This window comes from Sciurus vulgaris, assembly GCF_902686455.1.
Source record: "Sciurus vulgaris genome assembly, chromosome: 7".
Taxonomy (NCBI): Eukaryota; Metazoa; Chordata; class Mammalia; order Rodentia; family Sciuridae; genus Sciurus; species Sciurus vulgaris.
In genome coordinates this window covers 129,965,594-129,987,340 of record NC_136467.1, presented here as the reverse complement: position 1 = coordinate 129,987,340, position 21,747 = coordinate 129,965,594, and the positions used below count along the sequence as shown (strand labels likewise).

The following is a 21,747-nucleotide window of genomic DNA, read 5'->3' as shown; positions in this document are numbered from 1 at the left end:
TCCACATCGTGCACAAGCACAAGAATGGGAAATTATACTCTCTATATATGTGTACACACACATATATATAATGTCAAAATACATTCTACTGTCATGTATAACTAAAAATAATAAATAAATATTTTTGAAAAATGGATGACAGGGAATAGGAGTCGATTCTAGGGTGAGGCGGGTGCAGGAGGTAGGACACCGAGATTCAAGAATCCTAGACCCGCCCGGAAGCGCCTGGGCTCTGTCGGTCGCCAGGACTGGCAGGTCAGCGTCTCCCCCGCCGGTCCATTGTTCCTGCTGCGGTCCGGTCCGGGTCAAGCCAGAGGAGCAGCCCCATACCGTCAGCTCTAGTTTCGGACCTGGTGAGTCGGCCTCTGGGACTGGGTTGGGGAGGGTGGAGCTGAGAAAGGGGCGCGGGGTTGGAGTAGGCCGAGGGAACCAAGGTCTGTGCGGCGTCAGGCTGGTCGCCCGCGAGGGGGCTGTGGGGACGGGGAGGCTGAAGGGTTACCACGGTGAATAATGATCACAGCCTGAGGACTCGGGAAAGGGAACGCCTGATCCACCGGGAAGAGGAAACTAAGGGATAAATTGGGGGTGGGGGGAGACTGCAGCCTTTGTCAGGAGAGTCGATATACTCTGTGATCTCTTGGTTCTAAAGGCAGATTAAAAGACATTGAATGTCCGGGTTTTCAAGAGCACTATGTGATCGTTCTCGATTCCCTTTCCCTTAGTTTGATTCTCAAACCTTATGGTGCATACAAATCACTGAGGAGTGTATTAAAGATACATATTCCGGGGCTCCCTAGTATTCCTTCCCACCTCCCAACCTGAATTCTGAATCCCTGTTTGTCAGAGGGTCTGCCAAGCTGGAATCCAACTGCTTGGTAATATTTCCATACATTTTGGAGACACACAGGCCTCCTGGGTCTTGGGCACTGCCTGGGCCAACAGAAAACTCACTTGAGCTCCTGTGAATTCCTAAGACTGTGCTTGAGTATTTGACCTTGGGTAACCTCCTGAACTTTACCTGCCTTACATATCTTTTTTTTTTTTTTTTTTTTTTTTGGTATGGGGGTATTGAACCCAGAGGTCTTTAACTATTGAGCCACATCCCCAGCCCTTTTTAATATTTTATTCAGAAACAGGATCTCGCTGAGTTGCTTAGGGGCTCCCTATGTTGCTGAGGCTGACAGCCTCAGACTCCTGAGCTGCTGGGATTATGGGCCTGCACCACCTCTCCCAGCTACATTTCTTATCTGGTGAAATGATTATAACAAAACCTCAGAGGATAATCGTGAGTATTAAATATGGTCTTGTGTCTGAAAGCATATTGAAGATTTGTATGCATATTGACTGCTACTTTTAGGAAGCAGCAGGGTTGTGTGGAAAGCTCACAGGACTTGGAACCTACCTAAGTTTTCCTTTCTGTAAACTTGGGGAATATAATACCAATCTTTAAATGGTCGTTTTAAAGAATAATTTAAGAAAATTCAAGAGAAAGTTTCAATAGATGTTGAATTTGCTCATTTTGAGAACAGTATTTCTATTCATTTGTTTTCTGATTTGCTTTTTTTATACAGTGAGTTTAAACTTTTTTTTTTTTTTTGCGGTGCTGGGGATCGAACTCAGGGCTTTGTGCTTGCAAGGCAAGCACTATACCAACTGAGCTATCTCCCCAGCCCAAGTTTAAACTTTTTATCCAGACATTCTGCGTGATCTGTGTGTTCCCTAATCCAGGGGATATTTCCTCCATGAACTCTGTTAGGTAAGGGGATTTTTTTTCTTTTTTTCCTCCAGTACTAGGAATATAAAACTGGGCCTCACGTGTGCTTGACAAGTGCCCTACCACTGAGCTATATCCCCATCCCCCTCCAAGAGCTCTATATTATTACTACTTCTTTTTTATATACAGAAGCTAAAATTAAAAGAACATAAAAAATTGGCACAAGATCACACAATTAGTAAATGTTAAAACCAGAATCAAACCTAGGTCAGAGTACCTTGAAAGTCAATGTTCTTTGTTCATTATGACCTTTTATTTTTCCATTATTTCCATCCTTTGTTCACCGGTCACTCACTTTACTTTTTCAGGAAAAATTTTTAGGCTCTATGATGATTATATTATCAGTTTCTATCAAGATTTATTGCCATTTTTCTCTATAAACAATTATTTTTACTGCTTAGGAGGAAGCCTCCAAAGGTGTGTCTTGAAGCATAACTCCAGCTGGAGGGTACTTTAAAAGCTATTCAAGGTCAAGATGACTACAGATTCAAAGGAGGTTTTATCCCTGGATGTTCAGGCTCCTGAAATGTGGGAAGAAATTCTGACAATGAAAGTGGAAGCAGAAAGTCATTTCCAGAGTCAGGAATCCAGACTGAAACACAGTAACCCACTGGCAAGGGAAATCTTCAGAAGACACTTTCGGCAGCTCTGCTACCAAGAGACCCCTGGACCACGGGAGGCTCTAACTCGACTTCAGGAACTTTGCTACCAGTGGTTGAGGCCACATGCAAGCACAAAGGAGCAGATTTTGGATCTGCTGGTGCTGGAGCAGTTCCTGTCCATCCTACCCAAGGAGCTCCAGGGCTGGGTGAGGGAACGTTGTCCAGAGACTGGAGAAGAGGCGGTGATTTTGTTGGAGGACCTGGAGAGAGAGCTCGATGAACCACAACATGAGGTAGGAAGAGAGATTTGTGAAGAAAGTATCTACCAAGGACCCTTGTATCCACTGCTTTGTAGCTCCTTGATTTTGGTAATAAAATAAGATTTTCCTTCCTTCTTCCTTTTTTCTGGGAAGTATTTCTTCAGTTAATTTCTTTAGAAATCAGATCTTGTCTCTCTGTCCCCAGATGGTAACTCACCAACACATACAAGTGCTCTCTAAAGAAATAGTGCCTGTAGCAGAACAGATGTTACTGAGCCTTCAGTCCCAGCCTGCAGAGCCCCATCTCACATGTGACCCTGCTCAGGAGTCTCATGCTAATGGAAAGACAGGTGAGAGACAGGATATATCTAATGCTGAACACATCTCACCTAGTCAAGCAAACCAATAAACCCGAGCTGGGGAAATGGGGGATCCAAAGACACTTTACCAGAGAGTAGCAATGCCTAATGTGCTCATCTTTGACCCGTCCCTGTGTAAACAGTCTTCTCCCTGAGTAACCATCCTGAAGCTCTCTGGACTTCTGGCACATGGTTCATTAGGAAAACTTTCAGAATTCACTGTGGCGCATAACTGTAGATAATAGGTTTCAAGGTTTGACAGACATAGCTTCATCATGGCTTCATCCTATGGAAGCTGCTTCTACTGGGCAGGTTAGTTAACCACTTGGCCCCAGTTCACTTATCTACAAAATGGGGGTAATAATAGTATTTTCTTAGTCTATTCCAGCTTTCATAACAGAATGTCACAGATGGGTGACTTAAACAACAGAAATTTATTTTTCAAAAAAAATGAAAAAAAAAAAAGAAATTTATTTTCTCACAATCCAAAGACTGGAGATCCAAGATCAGTATGTATAAGGTTTGGGTTTTGGACATCTCTCTTCCTGGCTTATAGACAACCATCACACTAGGTCCTCATATAACCTTTCCTCTGCATGTATGCAAAGAGATCTGGTGTCCCTTCTCATGAGGACATTAGTCCTATGAGAATAGGACTCCATCCTATAACTTCATTTAATCTTAATCATCCCTTAATGGCCTTATCTCCAAATAGTCATATTGAGGGTTAAACCTAAACATATGAATTGTGAGAGAATACAAGATAGTCCCTAACAAGTGTGTAATTCAGAATATTATAAACATCAAATAAAGACAGTCTATAAAAATCACTTAGCATGCATTATGGTACATACATGGCAGCTATTCTTATAAGAACTTACCCACCAGTGGCACCTTTGCCACTTTGAGTTCATGCCTGACCATAGAAAGTTATGAAGTATGCTTAGTAGGTAGAAGACTGTATGAGAAGATCCAGTGGAATCAGACTTTGTGATTTCTTTGTATAAAATCTTAGTGGTAGTAGTGACCACTTGGGATTGAGTCGGCTGCCTTCCCATTCTAACTCTCCCTGTAGGAACTGACTCCAGCTTTCCTCTAGTTGCCTACACATAACATAATAGCCTCTTACTGACTTTTTGATGACCTTCTGACAATCAATCTACCACATGATTCTTGTTCTTTTCACTGTCACATTATTCCCATCTAATATCAAAGCTACTTCCCTTGCCTGTCTCTAACCAATATTTCATCTACCCTAGCAATCATATAGATACTATAGATTTCTATTTTATTGAAAACATCTCTTGGCTTAAATTAAAATGGACTTGTTGAGAAAATTCCATGTACACTGCAGACCTTCCATTGGCTCCCATAACACCTTTTTTTTGGCTTAAATTAAAATGGACTTGTTGAGAAAATTCCATGTACACTGCAGACCTTCCATTGGCTCCCATAACCTTTTTTTTTTTTTTTTTTTTTTTTTTTTTTGGTGGTGCTGGGGATTGAACCCAGAGCCTTGTGCATGCGAGGCAAGCACTCTACCAACTGAGCTATATCCCCAGCCCCCATAATCTCTTTAAATTATAATTCCTTCTGGTTTCATTTTTCTCCTTTATGAGCATCTTTTCTGTCAGTTCTTTTGTTTCTTTCCTCTTCTTCTCCCTATTAACTTGGACTTTTAATTTTCTAGCCATCATTTCCTTTCTTCTACCTTCTGAACTGCTTCTAGAATCTTACTAAGAACTCCCACCACCTACCAGGAAGCAAACTTCAGTAAATTCATCCACCTATCCATCCATTTATTGAGGCATTCATCTATTGAACAACTATTAAGTGTTGACTCTGGCTATATGAGTATCCAAACAACTTCTATAAATTAAAGAGTTCTCCCTATCTGATATCAGTGCCAGTGTTGTCCTAATTCATTTCATTGAGTTTCTTTTTAGTTCATTCTGATTACAAAAAAATCCAAATATAGAGGCTTAGATAATGAAAAACATGGAAGTTCTCCAAATCCTTGCACCTAGGAGTAACTAGTCTTGACGATTTGCTGTGTATTTTTCACACTTTTTTCCATATATAATATGTCTAGTTATATATCTGTCTTCTCTTCCCCATCAGCAGTTCACCAGTTTTTTTAATACATTTTTTACCGCCAGTTCTTTAAACAGGTGTAATATAGCAGCTCAGAGCCTGAGGCAGGAGGATTGCAAGTTCAAAGCCAGCCTCAACTTAGCAAGGACCTAAGCAACTTAGCGAGACCCTGTCTGGAAACAAAAAATAAAAAGGGCCAGGGATGTGGCTTCATGATTAAGCACCCCTGGATTCAATCTCTGATACCAAAAATAAATAAATAAATAAAAATGAAGAGGCAAGATAATAACATCAAGGAGTTTTGTTTTATATATGGAAGTGCTTAGTAAGTCATAAAGGTTGTGTAAGTAGTAATTATTAAAATGTGGAAAGTGTCTTGTTTTTTATATCCTCCCTAGTTCCTTGAACATTTCAGATATAATTATGAAGTCTGAATGAAAGGGAAGTACTAATCCCACTTGGGTCCATCTGTTCTCTACAGACAAATTTCTGTTTTCCAAACCTGTTGCAATTCCCCAGCCAAAAGGAGGAGAAGAACCATGGCCTAACAACAGAGGAGTCCTAAAAGGTACCTATTCAGTTGTGTGAAGGAAATACAGTTAGATGTGGAAGAAAGAACCAGATACTTTGGTCAAAAGAGGAGGTCAGAGGCTGTTTTCCTTGGGTTTCATCTGGGTTGCAAGTTGGAAGTCCAAGATCACACAGAAGCTACTTACCAGTATTTAGACAATTTGGTTTCTCACCATTTTTACCTTCCTTTAAGCAGAGAGGTCATGATTCGGTTGTCTGGACACTATCCAATATGGAACAGTCCTGTGGTGCAGCCTTTGCCTTATTTGCCAGCCTTGGGCCAGTTGATTGAGGTCATAACAGTATAATTGGTTTCAATCCTTTCCCTTCCTTCATTTATTCATTCAATAAACATTTTTGAGGAACTACTATGTGCCAGGCATGATTCTCAGGTAATAAAATATATCTTGCTCTCATGGAGATTAGATTGTAGTAATGGAGAGACAATAATCAACATAAAAATAAGGTGATCTAGTATGTTAGAAGGTGACAAGTGCTGTGGAATAAAATAGAACAAGTAAGGAAGATTACTACCAGTGGAACTGGGCACAATGGCATGTACCTATAGGCCCTACTACCACTAAAGTAGGAGGGTTACTTTAGTTCAGGAGTTTGAGACCAGGTTGGGCAATATAGCAAAATATCCATCTCAAATTTAAAAAAAAAGGGGGGGGGGCAATGGATGAGGCAAATGGATTGCAGTATTAATTAGAAGAATTAAGTTAGACCTCAATGAGAAAGTGAGAGTGGAACAAACACTTGAAGGAAGTGAGAGAATAAACCTTGCTCTTATCTGAGGTGAGACCATTCCAGAAAGGGAGAAGTGCTAGAGCAGAGGCCTTGTGGGAATACAACTTGGATGGTTGTGGATTTGAAAGTCATGAAGTACTACCTGAAGGACCTAGAATGATAAAGCTTGATATTTGTTCCATAAATGAATGAATGAATACATGAAGTGACTTTCCTTGGAAGGTGTCTCTTTGAAGCTCTGTACCTCGAAAGAAGTAAAGAGTTCTAAGAGTAAACTCCAGAGAAGCCACCCTGATCTTTACCCTCCCATGTACATGAAGAAGCATAAACATTTTCCCCAGGCCAAGTCCACATGGGGACAGCCTGAGTCACATTTTACTCAGTCCCTCACTAGGGCAAACTTTCCTCGTTACATATGAAAAGATATTTATACACAACCCCTTCAGCTTCTAAACTCCTCTTTGTTGTATTATCTGTGGACATAATGATCCTATCATAGATGCTGAGAACAAGTAATATTTACCTAGACTTTTTTTTTTTTTTAACAGATGAAATGACCAAGATTGAGGACAGAGAGTTGGTGCTAGGGAAAGACTGTCCTATGGTAGTGGAATCACATGGGAAAATGTTTCATGGTCAGACCAGGGAGGTATCACATGAGGAACCTCAACATGAAGAAGCTGGTGAACTTAAGGATGGGATAGAGAGGCGGTGGGGAAATACCTTAGGAGATGGGCAACACAAATGTGATGCATGTGGGAAGAGATTTGCTCAGAGTTCAGGTCTCATTCGACATCAAAGAATTCACACTGGTGAAAGACCCTATGAATGTAATGAGTGTGGGAAGACCTTCAGTCGAAGTTCTGGGCTTTTTAATCACCGAGGAATTCATAATATACAGAAGCGGTACCACTGCAAAGAATGTGGGAAGGCTTTCAGCCAGAGTGCCGGTCTTATCCAGCATCAGAGAATCCACAAGGGCGAAAAGCCCTATCACTGCAGCCAATGTAGTAAGAGCTACAGTCGGCGTTCATTTCTTATTGAGCATCAGAGAAGCCACACAGGGGAGCGACCTCACCATTGCTTAAAATGTGGGAAAAGCTTTAACCGCCATTGTAACCTTATTCGCCATTTGAAGATCCATACAGAGGTTGATCTGGTATAGCCCTGCTTTCCCAAGTTTTCCAGATCACTGGCCAAGTTTTGTGAGGAAGATAAAACTAGAAAATGCCTCTTTCTTCCTGTCTCCACTAAATATGTTTGGAACAAATACTAACCAATGTCCCAGGCACTTCCCAAGAAGAAAGTTTGGGTTTTTGAAGTTGCTGCTTTTCATTCCGTTCATTTGCACCTTTCCTGTTCTTTCTACCCCATCCCTTTTTTAAAATTCTCTTGAAGATGGCTGTTAAACTCTCCTAGTAATGTAATAAATTGCTTATGTCAGCAAACATAAAACATCTGGTATTTGTGTTTAATTCCTAAAAGTAACAGTTCTGCTGATTTTTTTTTTTTTTTTTTAATAAATGGGTCTTTGGTGTTCCCTGAGACCTATGCCTACATTTTAAGCACATTTCCACCATACTACTTCCTTCTGACTCTGACTTAGGATAGTGACCATCATTGGCTCTGTGCTTCAATGTTTGCAGAGTGCATCCCTTTACTTAACCACAGTTGTTCCTTACAACAAACACACAGGGAAATAAGTTTTTTCATTTTCCATGAGGTATCCATTTACAGATGAGGTATCTCAGATTCGGAAAGTCCCAAGCATCAGAGCTAAACCAACTTTTTACTAATCTTTTCATCTTGGAATAATTTTACTTATTAAAAAAAGTTGCCAAGATTAGAGTTTTCCTATAATACCCTTTACTAAGTTCTAATATGTGCATTTAATATCATGTCTTTTTTAATAAATCTAGGATTTTAACCACAAATTCCAATCTCCTTAAAATTCTGATCTCCTTATTTAAGCTTAGTCACCTGAAGCTCCCTTAGTGCCTTTCTATCACAACTTCAGTGTTATAAAAAATCACTTGTCTTCTGATTACAAGGCCACAAAGACTTGAGTAGAAGGCCCCCTCAAGGAATTGAACACTGTCTTGATAAGATGCTACACAAGCTTATGCTGGAAATCTCCTAATTCTCTCTTCTGTTTGCTTGTTTTACGTCTATAGAAAAACAATTCCTCCATGTATAGAGCTTTAAAAAAAAAATTAGAATTCTGTAGCCTTATGAGTTCTCTCTTCCAAATCTCTCAAAGAAAGCTCTTTTCCAATGCAATTTACTCATGGGGAGGAAAAATGTTAAATTTATACCTTTTCCTCACTTCCTCTGTATACTTTGGGACTAAGCTTAAAATACAAATGTTGATTCAGGTTGAGAGTATTAAGCAGATCTGGTGACTGAGTGTTCTCCTGTTGTGTGGGATTTTTGGTTTTTTTTGTTTTGTTTTGTTTTGTTTTGTTCATTGGTTGGTTGATTGGCTGGTTGGTGTGGTCTGGTTTTTTGTTCATATTTTTGTTTGTTTTCAGTTCGGAGTATTGGGGATTGAACCCAGGGGCACTCTACCACACCCTTGCAACTACATCCCCAGTCCTTTGTTTTCTTTTTTGAGACAGGGTCTCACTAAATCGCTAAAGGCCAGCCTCCAACTTGCAATCCTCCTGCCTCAGCCTCCCAGGTTGCTAGGATTATAGGTGTGCACCACCACATCCAGCCTGAGAGCCCCTTTTGTCCAAACCTCTACCTCTTTTTTTGTTTCTTCATAAGTGGCATAGGAAGTTGGTTTTCCATCACAGGGAAAATAAATAACCTGAAACATAGCATACCAGCTTCACAAAATACCAGCTTGAACTAAGACATCCATTTTCCTCTTTCTACAATTCCTTTGGATGTCAAGTGCATAGAATTAGATTAATTATAATCCTTGATATCATTTGAAACAGACTCATATCACTGGTATATATAAATGGCATGCTTTTGATTATTACTTTGGTAATTTAGCTATTTTTAATAATTAAATTAGCATTCACTCGCTTGCCATACCAAACAAAAGGTTTAGACCTTAAAAACTGCCTATACAACTAGGGTGTGGCTCAGTGGTACAGTGTTTGCCTGGTATGCACAAGGGACTGGGTTCAATCCCTAGCACCACAAAAACAAACAAAAATAACTTTTTAAAATTGCATTCTACTGTCATGTATAACTAATTAAACAAATTTAAAAATTGCATTTGTATTTTTAAAAAAGTATATATCCAACTATGTTACCCCTATCTTAGCTACCTGACCTCTTCCAATTAAAGAAACATCAACCACCTTGAATCCCAATTTTTTTCATTTCTTGCTTTCTTTTTTATGTATATAGTTCTATTGCATATGTACATATATATATATATATGAAGTGTCATTCTTATTTTTCTTATTTATTATTTATTTTGCAGTGCTAGAAATTGAACCCCAAGGTCTCAAGCATGGGTAAGTGCCCTACCACTGAGCTACATTCCGACAGGTGATTTGGTTGGAAAATAAGGGATATCACAAAAGTCTCATTTCTTATGTTTAACTCAGAGCTGAGTCTTGACTTCACATGTTAATACTTTGGATACTGTAGAGTCCTTTACTTCAGAAGCTCAAGATTTTCAATGCTTCTCCCTGCACTTGGGTTTCTGTTCATAATACCTGCCACTAATCCAATTTTCCTATTCCCAACCCACAGGGAAGTTTTGAAGTCATGAATAATAATTATAAATATTTGATGTGATTGCTCTGACCTGGAGGAAGTTTAAGCTTAGCTGGTATAAGCCAGCTGTTGACTGTAAGTAGGGGGAGAAGGATATAGATGGTATCATAGAATTGGTTAGGCCCAAAATATGTAAAATGTGAGAAAGAAGATGTTCAACATTACAGAATTTACATCAAAATTCATAATTATTTTACCTGATTTAATAAATTAATTTTTATTTACCTGAATAAAAGAGTAGCAAACTTGATGTGCAATAATACAGTTCTATGGATGAAGAAGTTTCCCAATATCTTAATAATTAAGTTGTTTAAGGCATTCTTAACATTAGTACTATCCTCATGAAGAAATATGGATTCCCCCACCCCAATTCTGGCAAAACTATATACTTGGCACAAATATATAGTACTGACCCAGAATCGAGAATCTCAGAGAATCAGACACAAACACAAATAGCATTAGTTACGAATCTCTCAGAAATCTAGACACAGATTTTCAGAACTATGCAGATCGTTTCACAGGTATATCTAGTAAATGTTTACTAGCACCTTATGCAAGGCACAATGAGAGGTAAAAGACCTCATGAACCTGACCTACTCATGAAGACTGAATGTTTTTTCCCTACATGGCTTCTCTGATGTTGAACAAGGTATGAAGTTCGGGTGAAGCCTTTTCCACATGCATCACATTGATAGGGTTTCTCACCAGTATGGATTTTTTGATGTTCAATAAGGCTTCTATTCTGAGTAAAACTTCTTTCACACTCATTACATTTATAAGACATGGGAGTTCCAACATTTTCCCACTGGCTTTTCATCCTACCACAACCTTCCCAGGCCTCTCCATGTTCAGGCTCCTGAACATTTTTATCACCATGGATCCTCTGATGTCTTAGGAGATGTGAATTACGCCTAAAGGCTTTGCCACACATGTTGCACTGGTATGGCTTCTCCCCGGTGTGAATTTTGTGATGTTCAAGGAGGCTGCAGCTCTGGCTGAAGGTTTTCCCACAGTCATCACACTCATAGGGCTTCTCCCCAGTGTGGGTTCTCTGGTGTTTGATAAGGTTTGAACTGTGACTGAAGACCTTGCCACATTCTTCACACTCATATGGCTTCTCACCAGTGTGAACTCTCTGATGAATGACAAGGGCAGAGCTCCCAATGAAGGTCTTCCCACAGTCTTCGCACTCATAGGGTTTCTCTCCAGTGTGGATTCTCCTGTGCTTGATCAGGCCTGAACTCTGAGCAAAACTTTTTCCACATTCATGGCAAATGTGTCGCCTACTCCCTGTAGCATTTTTCTGCTTTCTCTGCAATCTGCCCTCATTCTGTTCACCAGCTTCTGCACCTGCAGGCATCTGAGCAATGTCTTCACCAAGGTCATATGATTTCTGTCCAGGCTCTTCTTCTAGATGTTCTTCGGCTGGAGGCAAATTCTGAACCTTAGCCTGTATTTCACCACCTGAAACAAGAAACCAATAACTATTAATTATGCTCTGTATGGAAGTAAAGCTCTGTGATGAAAAGCAATGAGGTAAGAATTAGAGTTATGTGCATGCCAAGGATGAGAATGTAAGTTCAAAAATAAGGGTGAGAAGAAAGATACACTACAGGAGTGCTGGGGAGGAAAGAGAACTGAGAATGGAAATGGGGCCATTGAAAGAAGGGGACAACTGGAAATGAAAGAAGAGGAAGAAAAGTATCAAAAACCAAGGACTATACTGGGGATTTATGGAGTGAAGGCTCTAAATTCTAACAATACTAAGGTAAAGTCATATACCCAGGATTAGATACTGATAGAGCTAAGCAGAAGGCAACAGTAAACAGACCAAGTAAAATGATTTCTGAAACATCCTGTAACAAACAGCAAAAGTAGGAACTTAGAAATTGATCACTGATCAATGATACAAGTTGTCATTTCTGCTCTTAGTCCAGGCAGAAGCAGGGTCCTCAAACAGATTAGGTATTGGTGCTGGGAGTTCTGAGTTGGAGCACCCACTGTGTCATCAGTGAGCTGTGTGACCTGCAACAAGTCAGGTAACCCTCTGTGTATCTATTCCTCACCTCTAAGGTCAGAGTCTATAATCAATGTCTAAGGTCACTTTTAACTCTCACATTCTTTGACTCCATGGCCTATTTCCTAAAGAGGCCCTTTAGCATTCCTCCTCTGTCAGGGCTAGAAATTCAAAGGAAATCAACATATATTATGCACCTACTTGAGCCAGAACTGTACCTAAGGTTGTATGTACTTCCTCTCATTTAAACTGATCAGAATACTGAAAAGATAGAGAAGAAAACAAGGATCAGAAGGTTTAAGGAGTTAAGTTACATATCTGGTCATCTACAGGGGTTCAGAAATGGTGGTTCTGAAGCCAAACATGTTCCAAACACATTCTAACAATCCAATAGGTTCTAATAAATAAAAGGAAAATAAAAAATCTTAGTGCCTATCAGTCTTACCCAGGGAGACCAGGTTTCCACAGTTTTCCTGCCTTTCAACTCTGTAGAGGTTCATTTGAGATAAATCCAGCTGTGTCCAACCAGCAGGGAGGGTCAGGGCCACATCTTCCATTTTCAGCATCCCCTAAAACAGTAAGTAATCTCACTTAGTACTTCTTGCCCATAATCACTTCCAAAGCATGATACACGCAAAGAATGGACTTAACTCTTTAAAGGATTCCTTAAAAGGGGCCTACTTAAACCTTTTTCAATAAAATCTTTATTAAAAAATAACTGTCAAAAAAGGCAAGAAATATTAATTTGGTATAAGTACTTTCATATAATATCCAGAAAGTGAAAAGGCTTGGAAAACAAGGGGTAATGAAGCAAAAGGAGTAGAACTGCATTCAAACTCCCCAAAAGGTTTGTGGTATGCTTTGGGTAAAGGGGCAGGTGAGGGCTCATTTACATTAATGGTTTTTAAAATACAATAAAATCTAGATCTGAGGAGAGAAAAAAAATAAGGAAACTATTCAAACACTGAGAACTTCAAGCAGGGCATTAAAGCCTGAGTAAGAAACGAAAATCCAGGTTTAGTAAATCTTGCTGGAAGTGGTTTCACACGCTGTAATCTCAGCTTCTCCAGGGAAGCTGAGGCAGGAGGATCACAAGTTCAGAGCCAGCCTCAGCAACTTCATGAGACCCTATCTCAAAATACAAAATAAAAAGGTTTGGGGACATAGGTGTGGTAGAGTACCCTGGGCTCAATCCTCAGTATCACATTAAAAATAAATTAAATAACTAAACAAGGTTGGGGATGTAGTTCAGTGGTAGAACACTTGCCTAGTATGTGCAAGGCCCTGGATTTAATCCCCCACACTACAAAAACACCCTACAAAACAAACCACCATCACAATAAAATATTTTGTTGTTGAAGGAAAAAATCCCATTGATGAAGGGGCTAACCAAAGAAAAGGGACAGGAAAACAGAAAAAGCTTCTTAAGTGGGCACCAAATAGTAAGCAATGATGAAATGAGAAAACTCAAATCCCATGTGGATTTAGAATGGCATAGGGTCAAACTGGGGAAAGAGGAACCTAACACGAAGCCCACCAGTAGTGAAGTGTGTGGGGCATTGGGAAGGGGGGTGCTTTTAGCTCACCTGGGACTGTGGAGTGGATCTGGCAGCTACTGGGGTGTCTTCTCTGAAGATGGTTCCCTGGGCAAGTCCAGGAACCTGAAGAACTAAGAAGGAAAGAAGCTCTGGATAAGACATACCCTGGCATTTAGCCTTCTTGCCTTATGGAATCTAAGATCAAACACTGGGTTAGGAAATTCTTGCTGAGAAGTTTATACAGTGTGTTCATTTCCAAAGTGTAAAGGTCGAAGGAGTTCTGGTATCCCTCTGCAGATACACAAAAACCCGGGGCAGAATCCTTGGTAGGAATAGTGAAGTGAACACAGTATAAAACCAAAACGAAGCTTTTTGTTAACCTTACAGTCTTGAATTCTGAATGGAACAGAAAAGGGGTTTTTTGTTTGTTTTTTGTTTTGGTTAAAAAGTCTTTAATGTGGTTATCATAATACTTTCTTCTTAGGTTTCTCTTAATTTCTGAAAAAATAAGAGGTGCCACATAAGGCTGATCCCATAAAGAAGAGAGAGAAGTACAGGAGAATCTCACTCTCCCTATAAGAAATGAACTTGCAAGGGGCAAAAAAGGAGTTGGTTTAGGTCAAGACTTCTGCTGGGAAACAAAGACTGTATGTTAAATGACAAGTCTTGTATTGTACATTCTGGGAACCTGCTTGAATGTTCACAGCAGATAAGGAACACCTAAGAACACAAAGTAGCTGTTTAATAAATGATTTTCATCCTGTTTTCATTACAAAACATATAGTTTAGAAGATTTATTATTCTCTTTAATTTGCTACAGTTCTACCATTTCTGGAATATTCTGGTTGGCTTTATAAATTCTACCTTATTTTCATCATAGCACTCATGAATATCTTAAATTGTACTATTGATTTATCTGATATCTTCCCCACTAGAATGTGAGCTCCACCAGAGCAAGAATTTGGTCTTTCTGATGGCTCTCTTCCCAGTGCTAACAACACTGACTACTATAGCGAGGTCTCCATAAATATGTTAAATGAATGGAGATCACTAAATTATTAAAAAAATAAATTCTTTCTTGGTGCCAATTTTAATGAAGTCTTAATTAATACTTCCAGGTTTGGTTAGGAAAACTTTCTACTATTGTTTAAAATTCCTGCTTTAGTTTCATTCTTAGAGTTGATCAGTGATTGGCATATAAAGTAACCATCAACAGTCAGGCATGGTGGCACACACCTATAGTTCTAGTAACTCAGGACAATGAAGCAGGAAGATCACAAGTTCGAGGCCAGCCTTCACAATTCAACAAGACCTTCAGCAACTGAGTGAGACCCTGTGTCAAAAAATAAAAAGGGCTGGGCACAGTGGTGCAGGCCTGTAATCCCAGAGGCTGAGGCAGAAAGACCACAAGTTCAAAGCCAGCCTCAGCAAAAGTGAGATGCTCCCCATTCAGTGAGACTCGTCTCTAAATAAAATACAAAATAGGGCTGGGGATGTGGCTCAGTGGTTGAGTGCCCCTGAATTCAATCCCTGGTACCCAAAATAAATAAAAGAAAAAAGAAAAAGGACTAGGGATATAGCCTAGTGGTAAAGCACCCCTGGGTTCAATCCTCAATACCAAAACAAAATTAAAAAATAAAAAAATAAAGGTCAGTAGGTAAAAGGAACTGAATGAAGTCTTTAGAATTCATTCAGCCCACGGCCAGGAATGTAGCTCTATGGCTCAGTGTTCATCAAGCATACATCTGGCATGCACAAGGCCCTGGGTTTAATCCCCACACTGCAAAGAAAAAAAAAAGATTCATACAGCCCAGTCCAGAAAATAATACTCACCTCTGTCATGTAAGGGCTGGGATGCCAGAGATTCATGCTTGAGCAGAGTCATCATTGGCTGAAATTGGCTATTTTGTGACCCCTGAACTGCTGTCAACAGTGCCACCTTGCAACAGAGTAGTTCTTGCCCCTGGTGACCACCTGGGACCTGAAAGTCATTAATTTATTCATCAAACATTTCTATCATGCTTTCTACATGTGATTTCTACTTTCTAGGCACTGTTGCTAAGAGCTTTATGAATATTAACCCACTTAATAAAGACAACCCTAAAAGCTGGAATTTTGCAACTAGGAAATTGAGGTCCAGTTTAAGTAGCTTGCCCAAGACACCCAGCTTATAAATAGCAACGCTAATATAGGAGCTCAGGGAGAACAAATCCAGAGCCCATAATTTTAACCATTACTCTGTGCTCCCCCATTATATGCAATTTTGCTTTTATGAAACTCTTTGGAATCTGGTGCTAAATTCTCAAAGAATACTAATATTTTTTCTTACCTGAAAAAATATGGATAATAATATCTAGTTTATGAGGCTTAGGAGACTAGTAAATAAGATCATAGTATGCAAAATCACTCAACACAGAGTTTGGCACATGGTATGTTCTTGTTAAATGCAGATTTTCTTCCAGACATTTATACTTCAATTAGTTTTCAAGTTTCTTTCTCATGTGCACTCAGAATTTCCTACATTCTTTATAAAGAATGTAAGAGACTCCAGATGATTTTTCATTTTTACAGAGCTCAGTGGAATACATCCAAGCAAAGGACCTGAGTCTCCTGATAACTGAAGGCTCTGAGGCAACTTGCACAAGGACACTGGAAAAGATAAAGAGGAAACATCATAAAACAGACCAGAAGATGGAGGTAAAAGTTCACCCATTTTCTAACAGAAGCTCAAACCCAGTGGTCTGTGAACTTGTATAAGAAAAAAACTGGTCTTATTTTTACTAGTCTCTAAGAAAAATTTGATATTTAAACAAACCAATGTGACATAAGCAGTTCCAGGACTTTATCGTCAAAATAGGTCTTATTTAGCACATTAAGTTTAAAAAGCACATATATAGGTTTACCACACATCTAATCGTTTGCTGTGTATCGATTTGTTTGAGTTTTGTAATCCTTTATATTTTCCTTTATGTCTTTAAATATTCTAAGGGGTCCAGAATATGGATAGAGCAGTTCGCAGTACAAAAAATTATCTTAAAGCAATGCCCCTCACTCTGACGTTCAGGAAGGCACAGACAACAGCTCTCAGATACTAAACCTACTCTTTCTACCTGCGGTGTGGGCTCATCCAGCTGCTTTTCCAAATACTCCAACAGCACCACCACCTCCTCCCCGCTCTCCGGATGCTGCTCCCGCACCCAGTTTTGCAGGTCCCCGGGCAGGATGGTCAGGAACTGCTCCAGCACCAGCAGCTCCAGGATCTGCTCCTTGCTATGCATCTCCGGCCTGAGCCACTGTCGGCAGAGGTCCCGGAGCCGGCTCAGAGCCTCTCTCGGCCCTGCAACCTCCCGGTAACGGAAAGCACGAAAGCGCTGGCGCGAGCATTCCTTGCCCCGGGCGGGGCTACCGGGTGCTCTCTCCTCAGTAGCCCAGGCGAATTCCTCCTTCTCCACCTTCACAGTCAGAATCCCCCTCTGGTCTTCTGCAGAGTGGGCGTCCAGGGCAGCTTTTTCTCTCTCTTCTCTAGCCATTCTGAGCGGAGGCAGTACTCGAATCACACTCTAGCACCAGTTGTATATTCTTAAGAGAATTCTTATAATATGGGAATTATTTGCCAGTAAAACTGGAAGTGGTTCCTCCTCTCATACCAGGGGCCCAGGACACCCGAGGCGCAACTGCACAGATCTCTCCTATAGTCGGTGCCTTTGCAGCATCCTCTTCTACACCCCACTCTAATCCCACAATAAATATCCTCAAAGGATGTCCTTGGGGTAAAAGTGAACACTGTGGAGACACAGGAGAGAAGTTGAGGCTGGGGCACAGGAAACCTAGTTGAGAATCAGTCACTTCCTGGGCTCTCTAGGAAGTTCCTCTCGGTGGTTGTCTCCGAATTAACCCATTAGTGATCCTGTCTACTCTCACTCAAGGGAGGTTTGTTAAGGAAAGAATGACATACCCCGAATCGGAAGAAATTAGACCAAATCTTTAAATTCTGGAAGGTTTCTTTCTGATGTAAAACTTGCCTAAGAACCTTGCATAAAGTGGACATTAAAATTCAGGTAGAAAGCATTGTTCCCTAGAATCTTCAGAACTCTGCTAGGAGTTTTTGTTTCTCTTAGAAACATCAGAGAGGCAGAACACATCATCAGGCACTTATCTCCAGAGAGTAATGGCTGCCTCTGGTCCTTGCCCCCCCCCCCCCCCCCAGCACCTCCCTTAATCTGCCACTTTTCTCCCCTTCAAGGCAAAAACAGTAACTTGAGGGAACGCCCTCCCACCCTGACCTCATCCCCTCACAAATCCTTAACTCATTCTGGGCAGTGAACTGCCAATGTAGCCACTGAGATAACTCCAGCAAAAGTAACCAGAAACTCCCTCCCCCAGCTCCAGGTTTCCACTTTCAGTTTTCCCTGGCCTATTCTCAGGCAACCAGGCTTACGCTGCTCTCCACTTCCAGAAACTCTCCAGTCCCTTGTTTCAGGTACCTACTTTCCGCCTGCTTTCTTCCTTCCTGTTTCTTTCCAAACCCTTTCATGGTCTAGCACAGTGAGGAGATATACAGACTCTCAAAGCAAGCCAACTGAGTAATCCTGACTTTACCACTTACCAGCTAGGTACTATTGGTAACTTATTTAACTTCCCTGTATCTATGTGAGGCAGCTTTTTGTTGCTTTGGCAAATATGCCAGAAAAACAACTTAAAAGAAGATTGATTTTTTTGGCTCATGATTTCAGAAGTTTCAGTTCATGGTTGGCTGGCTCCAAGGCAAAAACACCTTGGAAGAAGGGTGTAGCAGAGGAAAGTTTCTCAGCCTGTGGTAGCCAGGAAGCAAAGAAAGAGAAGATCCAGGGACAATACATAATCCCCAACGGCATGCACCCAGTGACCTACTTTCTCCAACCATGCCCTACTTGCCTATAATTTCCACCCTACATCACCCCCAGTGATAGGGAACAGAGAAAACTGAGTGATAGGAACACAAGGTTAAGGGAATAAATCCATAAACTGGTGCACACATAAATCCAGTGTGTTGACCCACACATGCTCTTTTTCTAAAAAGCAATTTACCTAAAAGCTCTGCCTTCAACAGGATGTTACATTCCTCAGCAAACTACCTGTTATCTTCATGAGAAATGCAGACTGCAAAATGCTGATAAGAACATAAGTTACCCTGGGGGTGGGGGGGACTTTTGTGACCCTAACACAGACCAGATCCCAGAACTCAGGGAGACAAGGATAATTCCCCCTTACCATAAAATCTGTAAAAACATGTTCCAATTAGGACTGGTCAGCATAGGCCAAAGTGACCTACAGTGGTCATGCCTGTGGGGACTTAAAAGTCTGGTGTCATCCTGCTATCAGTCAAAAGTCAAGAGGTAGACCTGGATGAGACATCTGGGAACTTACCTGGAACCCCTCTAATAAAACTGGAGGGCAGGAGAGGCACATTGTCCCTCTCCTCTCTGAGAAGATCCTCTCTGTCCCTTGAAAGTGTCCCCTTTTCCCCTTTCCCATTCTTTCTAATAAATTCATACCTGTTACTCTGAGCAACATGTCTGAAATCTTTCTGACTTGATCGCAAGTTTAGGGTTTTAAGGGAAGCCTTCATGCTGCCTCAGTTTCCCAGAAGGTCTCATCCTATAATACCAGTAGTCCATTAAATTATTCACCAATCAAATGGATTCATCCACTTATGAAGTTAGAGCCCTCCCGCTTCACCATTTCCCAAAAGCTCCACCTCTAAATATTGCTGCACTGGGGACAAAGACTTCAACATGTAAGACTTTGGGGTACATTCCAGAACCAAATCATAGCACTATGCCTGGCTTTTCTGATCTATAAATGAGGACAGCAATAGCAGATGGGGATGTTGTGGATCCTACATATAAGCTAATACTGTGAACATTATTGTGTAAAGTACATAGACCAATGTAATAAGTTAGGCCAACCCTGACAGGAGGAAACCCTGGAGATTCTGAATCAACTAGGACTGACAGGGGACAGAAAGATGTGAGTAGTGAAATATGAGGTTAAGATGTTACAAACTGTCTCAAATTGACACAAAGCAGAATATTGCTTTTGTTGTTTCTGCATGCAAAGTTCACTAAACATATGTGTAAAAGCAATCTGAAGTAATTTGGTAAGAAATTGAACTCCAGTTTGTCCTCAGAATTCTTTAATTTGCTTTTTAGGAATTTTTTAGTAAGTACAGATTGGGACAAACTGATATAAAGTGCCTCCTGATGTGATACAGTAAGGAATAGTTAATGTCACATGTTATGTGCAAACAGGATTGCCCTAAATCTCAGCATGAAGAAAAATCAGATAAATTCAACTTACAGGACGTTTTACAAAACAATCACCCTGCACTCTTCAAAACTGTGTGTGTGTGTGTGTGAACACATATATAATTTTTCTAACCTAAGTATGTAAAGTGGAAGGCTGGGTGTGATAGCACACAGCTGTAAACCCAGTGTCTCAGAAGGCTGAGGCAGGAGGATCATGAGTTCAAAGTCAGCCTCAATATCTTGGTGTGGCCTTAAGCCTCTCAGCAAGACCCTGTCTTTAAATAAAATATAAAAAAGGGCTGAGGATGTGGTTTAGTGATTAAGCCCCCCTGGTTTCAATCCTTGGTGACCTGCCCCCCGAAAGTGGAGGGGGCTATCTTAGTTCCTTTGAGCTGCTATAACAAAATACCAATATGGCTTATAAACTGTAGAAATGTATTTCTCTGGAGGTTGAGAAGGTACGGGCAGATTTAGTGTCCAGGGAGGGCTTGCTTTCTGGTTCATAGATGGCACCATCTAGCTAGGTCCCCACCTAGTGGAAAGGGCAAAGTCCTCTGAGACCTCTTTCATAAGCACACTAATCCCATTCATAAGGGCTTGGTTCTCATGACCTAATCAAATCCTAAAGGACTCACCTCCTAACACTATCACATTGGTGATTAGGTTTCAACATATAAAGTTTGGCTGGAGGTCTGCAGATGGAAATAGACACAAACATGCATATCAGAGTAGTGACAGAGGCAGAGAAGCTCTTATAAATTAAAGAGACTAAGATGTGACAACTAAATGTAGTACATGATCCAACTTGAATGGAGTCTATAGATTTTAAAAAACAAAAATACTCCCATTTGAAGGATATTATTAAAACATCTGAAAAATTCTACATATTAGATAACACTAACATTTAAAACAATATTAAAGTTCTTTAGAGTAAGGATGTATTGTGGAATCTCTCTGAAGAGAGATCCCATTGATTTGTTACTATTCGAATTTCCCTTCAAATACTGCATGGCTTCAGTTACCTCCAGTAACATTTACAGATCATGGACCTATCAAGTCTCCAAAACAAATTTTTTTTTTTATTTACAGAGAATCCATACTTACCCTTATCCATTGTGATATTTTCAGTGTAATGTGAAGATCATTCATTTATATTACTCCCAGCTTGCCGTTCCTATGTTAGCATGGTCTATGGTTTGACGCTAATCCACATCCCTTTCAATTACATTACTAAAATTCCTCTTACATCAAATGATATAATTTGGTCCTATTCAATTTAATTTCCTCACTTTATTGTTTACAGTCTTAGCATCATGAAAGCATCATTCCTAAATTGTGACTTGGCTCATCTTTCACTTTCAAAGTCTATGAGCAAACTGAACAGGTCAACTTAACTAGACAGAACCGGGTGAGTAATGCCTACGTACATTTTTAAGATTAGGGAGAAATGATTTTGTGTGAAACGTTCGCCATTTCAAAGAGTTTCTAAAGTGTGTTCAGAAAGTGGTTCCGAGCTACGTTTCTTAAGAAATGTCCCTAGATGAGGAGAGTACACGGGGAAGTTAGAGAAGGCGGTGATTGAACAAGCTAGGAACTCATTCCCGGTAAATCCTGAAAACAGGCACGCCCTTGTCACCTCACCACCGACCCCCAGAAGGAAGGCTCCACGCGGCCCCGGCTGCGCGGGCGCCTCGCGGCCGAGCGCTGACTCGCTGTTCGCCCGGCCACCCGACCCAAGCGGAAGCCGAGCGCGGG

General features: G+C 40.5%; 2 protein-coding genes across 4 annotated transcripts; one reads left to right on the top strand and one right to left on the bottom strand.

Moving 5' to 3' along the window:
• The first annotated feature begins 215 nt into the window (after positions 1–215).
• ZSCAN9 (zinc finger and SCAN domain containing 9) lies at positions 216–8,115 on the top strand. Of its 3 annotated transcripts, none has more exons than XM_079148459.1 (6): positions 221–357; positions 1,677–1,756; positions 2,179–2,669; positions 2,842–2,986; positions 5,571–5,657; positions 6,958–8,115. In XM_079148459.1, the coding sequence occupies exons 3-6, from the start codon at positions 2,250–2,252 to the stop codon at positions 7,572–7,574; spliced, it is 1,269 nt and encodes a 422-aa protein (XP_079004585.1). In that variant the 5' UTR covers positions 221–357; positions 1,677–1,756; positions 2,179–2,249; the 3' UTR covers positions 7,575–8,115. The 3 variants fall into 3 exon arrangements, with proteins under 3 accessions (XP_079004583.1, XP_079004585.1, XP_079004584.1); XM_079148458.1 differs by having other exon boundaries at positions 2,176–2,669; XM_079148457.1 differs by lacking the exon at positions 1,677–1,756 and having other exon boundaries at positions 216–353; positions 2,176–2,669.
• A 2,615-nt stretch (positions 8,116–10,730) lies between these two features.
• Positions 10,731–17,687, bottom strand: LOC306665785 (zinc finger protein with KRAB and SCAN domains 4-like; the record flags this gene model as incomplete). Its single annotated transcript, XM_079147399.1, has 5 exons — positions 16,816–17,687; positions 15,539–15,686; positions 13,754–13,836; positions 12,613–12,736; positions 10,731–11,614 (listed from the first exon to the last, which is right to left on the bottom strand). Exons 1-5 carry the CDS (start codon positions 17,233–17,235, stop codon positions 10,731–10,733), a joined length of 1,659 nt encoding a protein of 552 aa, XP_079003525.1. The 5' UTR covers positions 17,236–17,687.
• Between the last annotated feature and the right edge of the window lie 4,060 nt (positions 17,688–21,747).

Excerpts from the sequence above, each read along its gene's own strand:
- ZSCAN9 (XM_079148457.1), top strand. The coding sequence starts at position 2,250 with ATGACTACAGATTCAAAGGAGGTTTTATCCCTGGATGTTCAGGCTCCT. Across the intron at positions 2,670-2,841 it reads TCGATGAACCACAACATGAG|ATGGTAACTCACCAACACAT; the intron begins GTAGGAAGAGAG and ends CTCTGTCCCCAG. Across the intron at positions 2,987-5,570 it reads TCATGCTAATGGAAAGACAG|ACAAATTTCTGTTTTCCAAA; the intron begins GTGAGAGACAGG and ends TGTTCTCTACAG.